General features: G+C 38.7%; 2 protein-coding genes across 2 annotated transcripts; one reads left to right on the forward strand and one right to left on the reverse strand.

Moving 5' to 3' along the window:
* Positions 1 to 54: 54 nt before the first annotated feature.
* Positions 55 to 4,030, reverse strand: cfap210 (cilia and flagella associated protein 210). Its single transcript, XM_078795381.1, has 9 exons — positions 3,982 to 4,030; positions 3,260 to 3,456; positions 2,999 to 3,172; positions 2,524 to 2,729; positions 2,296 to 2,452; positions 2,084 to 2,223; positions 856 to 1,048; positions 631 to 795; positions 55 to 560 (listed from the first exon to the last, which is right to left on the reverse strand). The coding sequence occupies exons 1-9, from the start codon at positions 4,028 to 4,030 to the stop codon at positions 213 to 215; spliced, it is 1,629 nt and encodes a 542-aa protein (XP_078651507.1). The 3' UTR covers positions 55 to 212.
* Positions 4,031 to 5,489: 1,459 nt separating this feature from the next.
* On the forward strand, positions 5,490 to 16,853 carry phgdh (phosphoglycerate dehydrogenase). Its single transcript, XM_058081929.2, has 12 exons — positions 5,490 to 5,752; positions 7,355 to 7,506; positions 7,601 to 7,666; positions 9,091 to 9,145; positions 9,264 to 9,362; positions 9,433 to 9,565; positions 10,801 to 10,949; positions 12,225 to 12,377; positions 12,535 to 12,673; positions 13,878 to 14,005; positions 14,069 to 14,291; positions 16,248 to 16,853. The coding sequence occupies exons 1-12, from the start codon at positions 5,621 to 5,623 to the stop codon at positions 16,400 to 16,402; spliced, it is 1,584 nt and encodes a 527-aa protein (XP_057937912.2). The 5' UTR covers positions 5,490 to 5,620; the 3' UTR covers positions 16,403 to 16,853.
* Positions 16,854 to 17,510: the final 657 nt, after the last annotated feature.

The following is a 17,510-nucleotide window of genomic DNA, read 5'->3' on the forward strand; positions in this document are numbered from 1 at the left end:
TGTGGTGTTGCAAACAGACAGTACCACATGACGCACCCAAATTACATGCCCATTTGGGACTTTATCTTCTGCTGGTCCAGCCTGACAACCAAGTGGAAATCCTTTTGTTTCTTGGGACTTGAAACATCCACCTGAAAACATCTCCGCATGGACAAGCCCCTAAGTCGCAGCTCAGTTCAGTTCTTCCGAATCGGTCACCAGGAGGTCCCACGTCACCACGTAAACCCGAGCCTCTTCTTTGCTGCTTGGATATCTCCAACCTCATGGATCTTCTTGATATCCCGCGTGGTAGCCGAGATGTATTTGGGCATTTCAGCGCCACTCGTGTCTTGAACAAGGTAGCGAGGCCTTGCTCCGGTAAAACTGGGACCGCATGCAACCCCCTCCCTCACGGCCTTGTAAAGTGGAAGTACGCTGCGCTGAGCGGCCGCCGCTGCTTGGACCGCCTCCAGAGAGTACTTCTCAAAAGCTTTCTCCTCTTCAGCTAGGAGCTTGAGGTTCTTGGCTTCAAACTCGTGTTCTGCTGTCCTCGCTTGATGCTGCCTGGCCTGTTTCTCCACCTGCGTTGGAAAGCCAGCACTTCGCTTACTTTTTCATGTCTTTTGTATAAGCGACAGTTGTATGATTTACCGTCTGGCTTGCATTGAAGCCTTGCATCTTCTGAAGCTCCTGTCGGCTGTTCTGCACCTTTAGTTTCTGTTCCTGTAAGAATATTCTATCTTCTTCCATCTTTGCCTGCAGCGCTTCTCTTTCCTTCTCCTTTCTCATCAAGTCAATGCGTTCCTTCTCTCTGACCTGTAGGAACACAACTGGTGTGAAGTAAAAAGTCTGCTGTTCTCCAAACGCCGGTCTTACCATGTGTTCCCGATGTGCTGCGATTGACTTCATCATCGCCACCCTCCGCTTTTCCTCCTCCCACTCTTGCTGCATCCTCTTGGCGTCCTGTTCTGCCACGGCCTTGGCCAGCCTCTGCTGCTGCTGCTCTGTCTGCTCCTGCTGAGCCATTGTTAGCTGGTCCACCATCTTCTCCCTGCGATTCTGGACTTCTCTGACCAGAAAACGGCAAAATGGAAAAATCAGCAGTCGTTTTACAAGAATAATGTCAAAACATGAAGTTAAAAATAAATTTCTAATTAGAAAAATATTGAAATGAAATCAACGACAATAACTTCTGCTTGAGCTTGTTTTGTAAACAGAAAAGCATCTTCAGCCCGTCTACAGCCACACCCGGAAGGAAGCCCGCTCTCTGTGACTTGAAGTTTGAATCCCTCTGAAACGAGCGTTTTGATCCATCCCAAACTTCTTTCAGAGCTCACTTCCAAATGCCCAAACCTCATTACCTGAAACTTTGGCATGGTTTAACACCCAAATACTACATTTATAGGTCAGACTAGTGAAAAGGCATAATAGATGCCCTTTAATTGTACAAGAATAGCATATGGAGCAAAATGACATCATTTTAGTAACATTAATTTGAAGAAAAAACTAATTTTAAAGTTATTTTGAGAAACATTTTGGAAATTATGTTGAGGAAAAATTAATAATGTAAGAGCCTAAAATCCATCCATTTTCTATGTCGCTTATGCCAGAGCCTATCCCAGCTGACTTCGGGCAACTGGCAGGGTACACCCTGGACCCCACATACAGAAGCCCAAGCAGAGAATCAAACCCAGGTCTTCCTGATCTCCTGACTGTGTGACGGAGACTAAACTGCAATATGGAAATAAAGTCATCATTACCAGAACAAAATTTACAAGTTTGAACAGTTGGGGGCAAAAAATGCAAGCATAAAGTCAAAATATAAAAAGAAAAGGAAACTATACTAATATGTTTGTATATACGTATGTGTATATATGTAAACAACAAAACCAAATAACATTTTCTACCGGAGGGAGGAAAAGTTATAATACGACGAAAAGAAAATTATTATTTAAGAAATTTGAAATGTTGGGAAAAAATAGAGAAAAAAAGAGCAAAGATACTAGAAATATTTTTTCACCTATGACAAAGCGGAGAAGGGTTTTTTAAAATATATACATACATGTATACTATATGATGACATATGATGCCTTGCATCGCTTACTTGAGTAACTCCTGCTCTTTGCCTCTTCTCAACTTCACCATTTTCTCCTTTGCAGACAGGAAAAGTTTTCTTTGGGCTTCCTCCGCCTCCCGTTTCTCCATATCCGCCATCTTTGAGATGTCTCTCTGTGTGAGATGCTCCTGAAACGTACAACTGCAGGTCATAAACGGAGCAGGACGATTGCTGACCGACGAGCTGGTCGGCCCCGCTACCAGCTGATCTTGCATGAAGTCGCTCTTCTGCTTGGCTTGCATTTCCTCCTCCATCTTGAGCTCCCACTGATGGAGCTCTCGAAGGCGTTGAATCTCCTCGGCGTCCTTTTTGGTCTGGAGCTTCTGGTGTTCCCTTGCCAGCTGATTTTCCTCAATCCTGCAAAAAAAATGGTTGGAGGTGGTTGAATCCATTTGCGATCCTGCTCAGGGCTGTGCGTGGAAACCTACTGCTTCTTCAGGTCCTCCGCAACAGCCTGCCTTTCCAGTCTTTTCTGCTCTTTGCTCTCCTGCTCTCTTTGCAAAGCCTCATCCTCTCTGGCCTTCATCATCTCCACATATTCTTTGTCAAGTTCCTCTGAGGCACTCATGCGTCTTTGCTTCAGCTCCAACTGGGCCTCCCTTTCCTTCAGAACCTCTGTTAGCAAGAGCGCACGCTGCAAGCAGAATAGAGATTGGAATCCATTAGCCTAAAACAGTGGTTCTCAAATGGCGGGGTCGTGGATCCCCAGTGCAGGCAGCACTCATGCAGCCCCAGACCATGATCATGACTTGTTGCTAGAGGGCACTAAATCTATACAGCTAGCTATACATTGACTATTTCAAGGAAATGCAACTTTATTGCTATAGTGCAGTATTTATAGATATGCTAATACAAACCATCACGTGTCACGTGAGGTAACTGACGAGAAGATGTCCTACTCACGTGCAGTCCTTTGACTCGCTGTGTCTGGTAGTACAGCTGCCGCTTGGCCTTCTCAATGGCCTCTTTGCGCTGCTCCTCTCTGTATTTGGCCTCTTCCATGTCCATCTCTTTCCTTTTGTCCTCCTCCATCTGCTCCCGGATCTTCTTGGCCTCCAGCTTCTTCTGTCTTTGGCTCTTGAAAAACACAAAGATGTTGACTGGATTGTGTGTGTGTGTGTGTGTGTGTGAGGGAGCTCTGTGCAAGCTCGGTGTTCTTCTTACAGCCAAAGTGTTGGGCCACAGCTTGGCCATCTCTTTGGACTTCTGCTGGAGAAGTTCTCTCTGCCTCCTGGCCTCCATCGTGCGCTCCTTCTCCTTGTCCACACCGGCGATTTTGTCCTGGATCCTCAGCCAGTCCGCCTTGGTTAAGACGGTGACCTGACGGAGATCTAGAGGCTGGATGGTGCCGCCGCCGTCCTCTGCCGGAGAGACTTCAGATAAAGAAGTTATTGATTTGGTAACATCATTTATTTATTATTTCTCATCAGAAATGAAATATCCTCCAATAGTTATCCAGTATCAATAAGTGCCTAGTGACCCTAGTGAGTGTAAGCGGCATAGAAAACGGATGGATTTATACGTAATAATGTGTGAGATCATTGAAACATGCAACAAGTCTGTGTTTTGGCGACACCTCATGGCCAAAGTAGAATACTACACTCACGTGGAACTTTCTTCTGCCTTGTATTTGTAGTTTACTTCCTTTAGTTAGTTAATTTAGCTATTTTTATGCTTGGAAATACTTATTTTAAGCCAAAATAAAAATAGGACCTGTCCATGTTCATTTTTATGTTCATGTAACATTTCCTTTCAAACAAGTCTGTTAATTAGAAAGTCTGTTAATTCCTGTATGTTGATGGGAATGAAGACGTACGGACTGCATTTATGAAAACTCACAATAACTGAAATTCCAAATCTTGTATAAAAACAAGGCCAGCTCTCACCACTCTTACTGGCTCCCCTGCGTCGGCCATGTTGAACCACTGACGACATTTCTGCTGTTTTCCAGTTATCGGCTGTTCCAGTTCAGTAGCCTTGCTGCTATTATGCCATAAACTTCTTAATCCAGTCCAGTGTAGAGTTTTTGCCTACTTTTCGCCACCAACAACTCAGGCGGATCCGGTTGTTGCCTTGTAGCCAAGCAACCAATTAGACGCCATTTCCCCTTGTCGACACAAGAGGGTGCTGTTTCCAAGCATTCCATTTAGCCAGCATACTCCGTCTCGTTAGACTGATTGTGAATGATTGTGCTCCGTAGTGCTGTAAAAGTGATATGTAATCATACTGAGGTGTTTTACACTCAATTGTTTTTCTTTCTGTACCTCAATAAGTCAATATTACGTAGAGCAGGCATGCATGAATCATATCTGTATGAATTCACTCCTTTCTGACAAATGATTGTGTGTAACAGTATATTATGTCCGCATGAGTTCTGCCTGTTGCCAGAAAACGGCTCAGACCGGTTTGCATTTACGGATGAAATCCAATCGGAACACGGTGGGCTGATCGTCGCTGATAGGCGGGGTTTCATCCTAATAAAGGGGGCGGCTCACGTGACGTACGATTTATGGGTGGGCGATACTGCACATTTAGATGTCGATCCGATACCAACTTGAAATTTGTTGAAAACTTCAGTTTGGAAGAATATCATTATTTTAATGACATAATAATAAATATAATAACATAGGATCCATTATGGATCAGTTTTGAGATGCAGAAAGTTATTGGTATAGTTTCATATATATTATCTTCATATATATATATATATATATATAGATAGATAGATAGATGTATATATATATATAGATAGATAGATGTGTATATATATATATAGATAGATAGATGTATATAGATATATATATATAGATATATAGCTATATAAATATATATAGATATATAGATATGGTATGGTTGTTGCAGGCCAGCTATGTGGGGCGGGTTGAGCGTGACCTGTGAACCAGGAAGTGCGGGGATCTCTGTGTTTTTCTTTTTAATTAATTCATTTAATTTTTAATGATTTATTTTTTACTTTTTAATTTAATTTTTATTAAATATATATTTGATTACAATCTTCAATTACAAAACAGTTTAAGCAGAATTACAGGAACATAAAAGTGCAATTCTACAGAACAATATCAACATAAATAAAAAATCAATAATATGTATATATTTAATAATAAATAAAGAAAGAAAGGAATGTGCAATTGCTTGAATTAAGAACAACAAAATAAAGAACAACAAACTAGAAACTTCATTCCATAGCTTTTCAAAGGGGGCTAGCATGCTAATATGACAATGTGTATTTTTAAAGTCAAATAAATGACTAATGATTAAGAATGAAAACTTTCTTCCCAACTCAAGCATGCCTCCGTTTACGATCGGTCACCGTTTCAGCTGACAAACATTACCTCTAAAAGCACAAGTATCAAAAGTATCGACATTTCAGTATCGACCCTTCCCGTAGTTGAAGCCTTCAAAAGCAACACCCGGTGGCCATCGCTAGCTTAGTCTGCCAGAAGGCTGCAGCGGTCCGCCCATTCATCCGACAGGAACTTTTGACAGGAGACGGGAAAGAAAGCCGAGATGAACTCCATCAAGAACCTTCTCATCAGCGAAAGCGTAGCCCCTCGATGCAGGAGCATCCTGGAAGAAAACGGCATCCGAGTGACGGAGAAGCAGAACATGAGCAAGGAGGAATTGATCGCCGAGATCAAGGTGGGATCAATGAATGAATGAATGAATGAATGAATGAATGAATGAATGAAGTCTGCATTGCGTAACAGCAGCTTTCAAACACGGCAGCCGTAATGTAGCAACTCGAACTTGGTCGATCGGATGAGCTGATTGTGTGTTGGAGTTGTGTTTTGTGTGTTGTGTGTTGTGTGTTGTGTGTTTGCTTAGGAATATTGTGTGTGTGTGATGTGACTCTTAAAGTGGAATACTGTGAATACTATAGTGGAGGATAGCCCCGCCCCCCTCCCTTGACAAGATGATGCAATTCGGCCCATCACTTTCTTGCAGTGCTGCTGCACTGCTAACAACAATACCCGTTTTTACCAAACACTAAAGTAAACACACAAGACGCAGTATTTTATTTGGATTGGGATCAACACAAATGAAGACACTTTTATTTTTACAAACGTCATTTTACAAGCATAAAATCATAATATCATGAGGGAAATTGAATTGAAATATAAAAAAAAAGACTAAATAAAGTTGTAATTTTTGGAAAATTATACCGTGGGAATAAGTTCATTCATTCATTCATTTTTTTACCGCTTATCCTCACAAGGGTCGCGGGGTACAATATTACAAGTTTGAACTTTGTACTCATTAGAATGCAACATTTCCTCTTCATATTTTATTATTATATATATTATAATATATATTATATTATTTTAATATTATATTATTTTATTATTATTTTTTATTATTTTAATATTATATTATTTTTATATATTATTTTCATAACATTTCTGCTGTTTTTATTTCCCCTATTTCAACTTTTTCCCTGTAAATGTTACTTCACATAATTTCTGACTTTTTTCCCATAATATTTGGACTTTATTCCCAACTCTTTACCCAATTTCATTTGTTCCAAAATTGACAAATGTATTATTTCTCATAATAATGCATTCATTCATTTTCAACCGCTTTTCCTCAGGAGGGTCGCAGGGGGGTGCTGGAGCCTATCCCAGCTGGTGGCCAGCCAATCACAGGGCACATATAGACAAACAACCATTCACACTCACATTCATACCTATGGACAATTTGGAGTCGCTAATTAACCTAGCATGTTTTTGGAATGTGGGAGGAAACCCACAAAACCCACGCATGCACGGGGAGAACATGGCTGAGGGTGGGATTGAACCCTGGTCTCCTAGCTGCGAGGTCTGCGCACTAACCACTCGACCACCGTGCAGCCGAATATTTGAAACTTCAAATATTTCAAAAATAATCAGCTAATGTTTTTTTCACCTATATGGGATAGGCTCCAGCAAATTAAAAATAGTTGCTAGCAAATGACAAAGCTTCAAGTGTAAATAATATAGCTTTAATAATATCTTAGCAAAACAAAATGGCCAATTTGTATCCTTTTATTATTGGATTCCAAATAAACTATATAGTTCAAAGTTGTTGTTAAGCAAAGTTCAGTCAGGTATGGTGTCTGTTAACCAAGGGCAGTAAGAAACTGATAACCAGAGCCAATAGGCGGCCATCCACTTGATGGGAGGAAGGTGTGTTTGCCAGCCCGATGAGGCAGCCATGCATGGACCAAACACCTTCTTCTATCTGTTTGCTCTCCCCTCATCTCAGGACTACGACGGCCTGGTGGTACGATCCGCTACCAAGGTGACGGCCGATGTCATCGACGCCGCCACCAATCTGAAAATCATCGGGAGAGCCGGGACCGGGGTAGACAACGTGGATGTTGAGGCCGCCACCAGAAAGGGGGTGATCGTCATGAAGTAAGGCTTCCTGATTGGTCCAAAAGCGGATGCGATGTTTTGCTTTTTTTCCGTTGTTGATGATCTCACCCGATGAGTCCCATGTGTGCTCCAGCACGCCAAGCGGCAACACCATCAGTGCGGCCGAGCTGACCTGCGCCCTCCTGATGAGCCTCTCACGGCAAGTTCATGCTAACGAGCCGAACTTTTCACATCATGTTGCATTCAAGGACACTTATGAAACTAGTTCTTTATATTGCTTTATATAACTTCAATATTGCAGTTCAAAGGCTTAACAAGATATTCATATATTAATTAGTCTCTTTTTGGACATTTTCAAGCATAAAAGTGACTCAATGAAGTCAAATGCTAACATCAGGCATTCAGAAAATGCATTGAGCCACTCTGTGGTATGTAGTACTCTACACTGGCCACTGGGTGGCAGTAATGTTACACTCATGTTATTGTTATTTCATGTCTTGAGGGCTCTAATCATGTTCAAATCCCCTATTTAGACTGCAATAAACAGGTTTCTATGCTCTAGCTACAAAATATTCCATGCCAAAATAAATCATCCTACTTTGCAGTAATTCACCTATCACGGTCAAATTTTCTTTTTTCCATCAACTTTCCTTCATCTCATGATTTTGATTTTTTAATCTCACAATTATGACTTATTTCAACTTTTTATCTCATAATTTTGAGTTTTTATCGCATAATTATGACTTATTTTGGAATTTGGACTTTTTATATCGGAAATTTTGACTTTTTATCTCGTAATTATGGCTTTTTAACTCTTAGTTTGGGCTTTTTATGTCATGATTATTACTTTTTATCTCATAATTATGGCTTTTTAGCTCTTAATTTGGGCTTTTTATGTCATGATTATGACTTTTTATCTCATAATTATGACTTTTTAGCTCTTAATTTGGACTTTTTATATCATGATTATTAGTTTTTAGCTCATAATTTGAGCTTTTTATGTCATGATTATTACTTTTTATCTCATAATTATGACTTTTTAGCTTTTAATTTGGGCTTTTTGTGTCATGATTATTACTTTTTTGCTCATAATTATGACTTTAGCTCTTAATTTGGACTTTTTATATCATGATTATTAGTTTTTAGCTCATAATTTGAACTTTTTATGTCATGATTATTACTTTTTAGCTCATAATTATGACTTTTTAGCTCTTAATTTGGGCTTTTTATATCATGATTATTACTTTTTAGATCTTAATTTGAGCTTTTTATGTCATGATTATGACTTTTTAGCTCATAATTATGATTTTTTTGTTTTTAATTTGGGCTTTTTATGTCATGATTATTACTTTTTAGCTCATAATTATGACATTAGCTCTTAATTTGGGTTTTTTATGTCATGATTATTACTTTTTAGCTCATAATTACAACTTTTTAGTTCTTAATTTGGGCTTTTTATGTCATGATTATGACTTTTGATCTCATAATCATGACTTTATATCTGACTATGACTGACTTGGTATATTTTTTCCCATACTGTAGGTCACTATAGTAAAAAATGAAAAAAACTAGAAGGCAGCCATGTTGTTGTCGTTGTTGTCATTCATGTGTCTGTGCTTGCAGAAATGTGCCTCAAGCTACAATATCCATGAGGGCTGGGAATTGGGATCGCAAAAAGGTGAGCTGCCAAAGAGAATCCTGCCGCCTGGTCGCCTCCATTCTTCCGCCGCTCGTGCAGAATGAAACATGGCGCGGGTCAGCTCGGGGTCATTGTCTCCTCTCGTCCAATGTTGCAGTTTATGGGTGCTGAGCTGTACGGCAAGGTGCTGGGGATCGTCGGACTGGGACGGATCGGGAAGGAAGTGTCCCACAGGATGCAGTCCTTCGGCATGAAGGTTGGCCCAAAGGTCAGGTGACGCAGATGCTGTCAGATAAAGTACAACATTTTTTTTTTTTTCCTCTCAGACCATCGGCTATGATCCAATCACGCCACCGGAGGTGTCGGCCGGTTGGGGGGTGCAGCAGATGCCCCTGGAGCAGCTTTGGCCGCAGTGTGACTTCATCACCGTGCACACGCCATTAATGCCTTCCACGGTTGGTGAGTGTATTCCATCACAGGTTAGCCACCCCGTCAGGATTCTGATTAGACTATTGTACACTTGTAGGTGTATGCTAGTGGCCCCGCCTCCAGCTACCAAGACCAAAACAAAAGTGCCGTTGTTGGAAAAAAAATATCCAAAACTAGATGGCCCTGTGTGGAAAAAGTGATTGCCCCCTCCCTGTCTGTTAAAACATAACCGAGCTCTATCGTGGTAAATATTATAAAGCCATTTGTAAAATGTTGGGACTCCAGCAAACCACAGTGAGAGCCATTATCCACAAATGGCCAAAACATGGAACAATGGTGAACCTTCCCAGGAGGGGGCAGCCGACCAAAATGACCCCAAGAGCGCAGCAATGACTCATCCAAGAGGTCACAAAAGACCCCACATTTTGATTTTTATCTCATAGTTATGGCTTTTTAACTCTTAATTTGGGCATTTTATGTCATGATTATTACTTTTTAGCTCATAATTATGACTTATTTTGGAATTTGGACTTTTTATCTCATAATTATGGCTTTTTAGCTCTTAATTTGGGCTTTTTATGTCAGGATTATTACCTTTTTAGCTCTTAATTTGGGCTTTTTATGTCAGGATTATTACCTTTTAGCTCATAATTATGACTTTTTAGCTCTTAATTTGGGCTTTTTATGTCATGATTATTACTTTTTAGCTCATAATTATAACTTATTTTGGAATTTGGACTTTTTATCTCGTATTTGTGGCTTTTTAACTCTTAATTTGGGCTTTTTATGTCATGATTATTACCTTTTAGCTCATAATTATGACTTTTTAGCTCTTAATTTGGGCTTTTTATGTCATGATTATTACTTTTTAGCTCTTAATTATGACTTTTTATCAAGCGATGGAAGAGGGTCTCGGTGCAGTCATGAATGAACCAGTCGCCTTTTGGAATGCTTATGTTTGAGTAGCAAATAAATGCTGTAAAAAATAAGTACTTTGCTTTCCATTAGACTCGGTATTTATTTCGCTCATGTTGTGACAGTTTTAACGTATTATAAAGAATCTTTTATCCTGATGGACGACTGGGAAAAGAAATAAATAGTATTTTTACAAGTAGCGTACCCGGTCATGATGGTAGTTGAGTGCCAACAGTGCCTCTGCTGGTTGCAAGCAGGTAGTACACCCCATTAGATATGCCTATTCAATTCCTACCAATTGTCTGAGTTGGTGCAGTAATCTCAGTTGTTTGGTTGTTTTTCTCCTCCAGGTCTCCTCAACGACGAAACCTTTGCTAAATGCAAGCGAGGAGTGAAAGTGGTCAACTGTGCCCGAGGCGGCATCATCGACGAAGCCGCTCTGCTCAGAGCGCTGGAGTCGGGACAGTGTGGGGGCGCCGGCCTTGACGTCTTTGTGGAGGCAAGACTGTTTGAAACGTACATTTTCTGGTCATGTGACACTTGTTGCTAGGCGGGGGTTCGGAGGGCAATCCAGCAGAGGGCGCTGCCTCACAAGTCAATTCACTCAACATTTTCCAGCAGGAAGATGCTCTGACAAAATATGGTGTTGTGTAACTGCAAGTTTTTCACTCTATACCTATACTTGTTTCTTAATGCGTACAGCCGCATTTAAAATGTTTTTAATAACTCTGACAGGCATATTTTGGGGTTTGGAGCAGGGGCGTCAAACTGGTTTTCAGCAGGGGCCATGTCGTAGTCATGGATCCCCGCAGAGGGAAAGTCATTATTCATTAAAAATCATTCATAAATAATACTACTGATCATTTTTAGTTGGATTTGACAACAAAAAAAGTTGATTTTTACAACGTTTTTACTTTATATTCAGTAAAAAAGATTAAAATGTACATATATTTAAATAAGTAAAAAATTCAAATGTTTTTTTCTCAATAGTATTAAAAATAGTCAATAAAATAGTAAAAATATAATACAACTGTATTAAAAAAGCCATAAAATTGAAACCAAATGAAATAATTGTCTTTTTGACGAGCATTATTTCCAGGCTTTTATATCGGAAAAATAAATATTGTTCTTCATAATGTTGTGATTTTATTCCTCTGATATTTTGAGAAACAAAATAAAATTGGCATTTTTGGAAAAGTACATCAAGGAAAAATTTCAAACTTGTAATATTGTGAGTATAAAGTTGAAATATTAAAGGAATTTTTTTTTTTTAAGTTTCAGTATTATGAGGAAAAAAATCAATTTGTAATTTCTGGCCAATTAGGTTGGGTAAAGAGTTATAGTATTATGGGAATGAGGTCAAAATATTATGGCGACAAAATCACATCATGTGAATCAAATTTACAGGAACAAAGTTGAAATACGGGAAAAAAATTTTTTGATTGTTACTAATTTAATCTTCATTTTTTGAAGATAAAGTCAAAATATGAAGACTTAAGGGTAGTGAAGTATAATCAAGGTAATACATATCAGTATACATATATATATACAGTATATACTAGGGATGTCCGATATTGGCCTTTTTCCGAAAAAATGAACACATCAGATTTTCAGAATCAGGGGCCAAAAATCTGCTAGCGATATCACCGATATTGCATTTTTATGCTGATATTGGGCCCATACTTATGGGACATCCACGGTTATCGTATAGGATTTTTGGAACCATTTCTGACAGCTGTACACTGGGATCACGTAGACGTGCTCTGTGCCACAGGAGCCGCCCCAGGACCGCTCCTTGGTCAACCACCCCAACGTGATCAGCTGTCCACATCTGGGCGCCAGCACCAAGGAGGCGCAGACGCGGTGCGGCGAGGACATCGCCCTGCAGATTGTTGACATGGTGAAGGGAAACAAGCTGGTCGGAGCTGTAAGTACCGTACCGCTCCCATCAAACACAAACGTGTAACATTCCAAAGCTCGGAGGCTGGGATTTCAAACGCCGCACGTGGTCATGTGACACTCCTCGACCTCCTCTACCTCCTAAAGCAATACTGAACATGTTGTGTTTAACAAATGGCGCCCAGGTAAACGCACCGGTTCTGGCCAGCACTTTCTCTCCGGATTCTTCTTCGCTGATTAAACTTGGAACGGCGATGGGATCCGTGCTGCGGTCCTGCAGCGCCTCCAACCAAAAACTGGGCCGCGTACAAATCACTTCTCAAGGTAACACCACCCGCTTCTCGTCCTGTGCTATACTTTGGATTTATCCTTATTAAGTCATCTTTTCGCCTTCATAAAAGGACATGTTTTCATTTTACTCCCATAATATCAAGTTTTCCCTGAGCTAATTTTCCACAAATTTTACTTTTAGTTTTGTTTCTTGTAGTATTACAACTTAAAAAAAATTAGTAATAAGTTGTAGTATTACAACTTAAAAAAAATTAGTAATGACAGTTACTATGGTAAAAAAAAAAAACGGTACGAGGTGCATTATTAAATAAACAAACAAACAAAAAAAAACCTTAAACTGTATTATAGAAAGCAGGAAGTGAACAAATGTAACAGTTACTGATTGTAAAAGTACCAGATGGAAGGGTAGGATTTAATAAGCTTTGCTTCTTCCTACTCCTTTTGGACATGTGGAACTAGGAACCGATTATGGGATGCATTCAATTGTAATCTGATGCATGTTGAAATGAAATAAGACCATTACCATTACCATTACCATTACCATTACCATTACCATTAGTGGTGGACGTTAACTATCAAAACCAATATAAGAGAATTATGACATCATACCGATAAATCCTTAAAAATATCTCTTATAACTAGATATGTCCCATGTTGGCTTTTTGCAGAAAACCAATATGCCGATATTGTCAAAACTCTTAATTTCCGATACCGATATCAGCCGATAACGATACCGATATGTGTAAAATGACATACATATAATGAACATATGTTTCTGATACAGATATCAACCGATTTTTATGCTGATATCGGATAATTATCTCTATTCATAACTAATAAAAAAGACGTAAAAAAAAAAACAAAACAGTCCAATGAGGTGAGATTGTGAGCAAATCAAGCGCTCCTTTAAGAAAAGTTATCGATTTGAAAAAAAAAAAATCTACATATTTTTTGGTTTAATATTTCAACTTTATGATACTCAATTTACATATACATGATACATAATTTTTTCTCATTACATGTTTATTCTTGTAAGATTGCAACTATATGTATATATATATATATATATATATATTACAATGTGCCAAAAATAAAACAGCATTGGGCCATAAATGGCACTTCAAGTTTGGAGGTGCCTTCAAGGACTGCCAAATAAAATGGGAATCTCAACGCTTGAGGACAAATCCGTCTGTGACTGTACGTGGATCCACAGTATAGGATTATGTGTCCCCCCCAGGTGAAGGCATGAAGTCGTGCTGCGGTTACATGACGGCTGCCGTCCTAGTCGGACTCCTCGACGGCGTCTCCGGCGTTTGCCCAAACCTCATCAACGTGCTGAGCCTGGCTAAAGAATCAGGAATCACGGTACAGCACGGCATCACGCACGTGTCCGATGCCGTACAAAGTCATGCTGACGTTCTTGTTCAGGTCACTCAAAGCCACGACGTGTCCGACGAGGCTTCCCCCGCCGCGTGCACCGTGGAGGTCACCGCCGACGGCCGCAGCTACAAAGCCGTCGGCGCCGTCCAAGGCGGCCTGCCGGTCCTGCTGGAGCTGAGCGGCAGCACGTTTAGACAACCCGTGTCGCTCGCAGGGAATCTGCTGTTCTTGAAGGCTCCGGCAAGTCCTCAGCTTCTCTCCTCCGTGGCTGGTGAGGAGCAGGAAGTGTTTGCACACTCGCCGACATAGCGTAGCATTCTTTTGTCCTAACGTTACCCTTTCCTTACAGCAGTATTAGGATTTAATTACCGCAATATTTGGATTTTCTGCTCGTAATATCACAACTTTTTCCCAACCAAATTTTCCAAAAATTGCAACTTTGACTGTCGCCAAAATGATTGAGGAAATTGCATCTTTTGCATCTTATGACATAATGCTTGTAATACACTAGCATTTTTTATAGCAGTATTAGGACTTTATTGCCACAATATTTGGATTTTCTGCTCGTAATATCACAACTTTTTCCCAACCAAATTTTCCAAAAATTGCAACTTTGACACCAACAAAAGGATTTTCAATCCAAATATTGTGGCAATAAAGTCCTAATACTGTTGTACTACTACGAGAATAAAGTCAAAATATTAATGCTATAAAGACTTCATATTCTTATGAACAATTGGAACATTTTGTGAACAAAAAATGCAAGTTTTCCCAACCAAATTTTCCAAAAATTGCAACCTTGACACCAACAAAATGATTGAGGAAATTGCATTTTTGTTCACAAAATGTTCCAATTGTTCATAAGAATATGAAGACTTTATAGCCTTAATATTTTGACTTTATTCTCGTAGTAGTACAACACTATTAGGACTTTATTGCCACAATATTTGGATTTTCTGCTCGTAATATCACAACTTTTTCCCAACCAAATTTTTTTTCCAAAAATGACTGTCACCAAAATGATTGAGGAAATACCATTTTTTGCTCACAAAATGTTCCAATTGTTCATAAGAATATGAAGACTTTATAGCTTTAATATTTTGACTTTATTCTCGTAGTAATACAACATTTTCCCTACCGACTTTTCCCGAAACTGCAATTTTCTTCTTCGTTTTTTTGCTAATATTGCCAAAATCACGGTCCAATTGAAAACATTTTCTCATAGTTTTATGACATAATGCTCATAATACAGTATTTGGACTTTAATGCCACAATATTTGGATTTTCTGCTCGTAATATCACAACTTTTTCCCAACCAAATTTTTTTCCAAAAATTGCAACTTTGACTGTCGCCAAAAAGATTGAGAAAATTGCACCTTTTGCTCACAAAATGTTCCAATTGTTCATAAGAATATGAAGACTTTATGGCCTTAATATTTTGACTTTATTCTCGTAGAAGTAAAATAGTATTAGGACTTTATTGCCACAATATTTGGATTTTCTGCTTGTAATATCACAACTTTTTCCCAACCAAATTTTCCAAAAATTGCAACTTTAACTGTCACCAATAGGATTGAGGAAATTGTTCATAAGAATATGAAGACTTTATAGCTTTAATATTTTGACTTTATTTTCATAGTAGCAACTTTCTTCTTTAGAATTACTTTCAAAATGAAAACATTCTCATACTATGAAAAGTTATGCTATGAAAATGTTGTTATATAGTTAAAATGTTTTCATTAATTTTCTACCGCTTATCCTCACGAGGGTCACAGGGGTGCTGGAGCCTATCCCAGCCATCCCCGGGCGAGAGTCAGGGTACACCCTGGACTGGTTGCCAGCCAATCACAGGGCACATATAGACAAACAACCATTCACACTCACATTCATACCTATAGACAATTTGTAGTCGCCAATTAACCTAGCATGTTAGCATGCTAGCATGTTTTTGGAATGTGGGAGGAAACCGGAGTACCCGGAGAAAACCCACACATGCACGGGGAGAACATGCAAACTCCACACAGAGATGGCCGAGGGTGGAATTGAACTCGGGTCTCCTAGCTGTGAGGTCTGTGCGCTAACCACTCGACCACCGTGCAGCTGTTACAATTTTTTTTAATATTAATATTATTACTTTATTGTAATATTTCTAGTCTATTCCTAGTCTATAACTAGTTAAAAAATAACATCATAGATCTCATTTCATCCTTTTCGTCCTTCTTTTTAGCACTGCTGGCCGCAGAGGGAGTGCAAATCGAGTCTTTCAGTGCTCCGGCGGAGCGTTCTGGAGACGTGTGGTACTGTTTGGGAGTATCTTCTCCGCTGGCAGACCTGCGTGCCTTGCAGCCTTTGGCTCAGGAGGTGGCTCAGCTCGGCGCTTGAAGACAAGAAGACGTTTGCGTGTCTCGTGGGTCCATCTTTGCCTTAGCATTTCCAGCCGGCCTGTTGTGGCTTTGCAAATTACATTCCAGTGTTAGGAAGCTTTTTCATGCTTTGTCAGTAAAACTGATGAAAAATGTGTTGCTCTCTTTGTTTGGGGTGGACAAATCATTTTTTACACTTCAAAGAAGGATTCAAACCTTTTTTCTTCAGAAAGTAGGTGAACAATTCTGCTCAAAAAGTAAAAAAAAAAAAAATATCAAATCAGGTATCGAAATAACTTTTACCCATTTACTAGAATGATAAATAAAAGTACACAGTGCAAAGCATTCACTCAATTCATCAGTTGTTTACATGTCTTTATGTGTTTTTTTTTCCTCAAGCGTTGAAATTTCCCACTTTGTTCAGCAGACCTTGAACGCACCTTGGAAGAAAACCTGAAACGTGTGTATAACTTAACCACTTTTTGTCATATTGGCGAAAAAGCATATTATTAATACCAACTTGACTGATTGTTTTCACAAAAATATTTAAACTTCTCAAATAATCTTTATAAATTTCAATTTTATGACTTTATTCCCTTAATATTATAACTTTTCCCGAAATTCTGGGACATTTTGTTTGGCATAATATAACCCTTAAATGTTTCAACTCTATACTATGAGAATGACATTATTTTTTCCTCATGAGTTCTCTTAAAATTAGCCTTTTTAAAAATATATATTTTGACTTTATTCTTGTAAAAAGGAACCACTGTTTCATTGTTTTGCTGTTTTTCATAAAATTATTATTATTTTTTAATATTTTGACTCTGTGCTACTAAAATGACATTATTTTCCTCTTCATATTACCAGTTATTGCTCATAAAATTGGGACATTTTTGGTTGTTAGAATACAACATTTTTTCTCTTAATATTTTAATGTTCTTATTTTAAATAATATATATTTATTCTCTCAACTTTTTCAACTTTCTCTTTGTAGTAATAACAACTTTATTTATTTGTTTTCTCATAATACTATGACTTTAAAAAAAAGTTTTTTTTTTGTTTAATATTTCAGCTTTATGGTCCTAAAATTTAGTTTTTGATATATTTTGATGATATATTGTTTT

This window comes from Doryrhamphus excisus, linkage group LG12 (assembly GCF_037039965.1).
Source record: "Doryrhamphus excisus strain RoL-2023G ecotype Guam linkage group LG12, RoL_Dexc_Guam_v1.1, whole genome shotgun sequence".
Lineage (NCBI taxonomy): Eukaryota > Metazoa > Chordata > Actinopteri > Syngnathiformes > Syngnathidae > Doryrhamphus > Doryrhamphus excisus.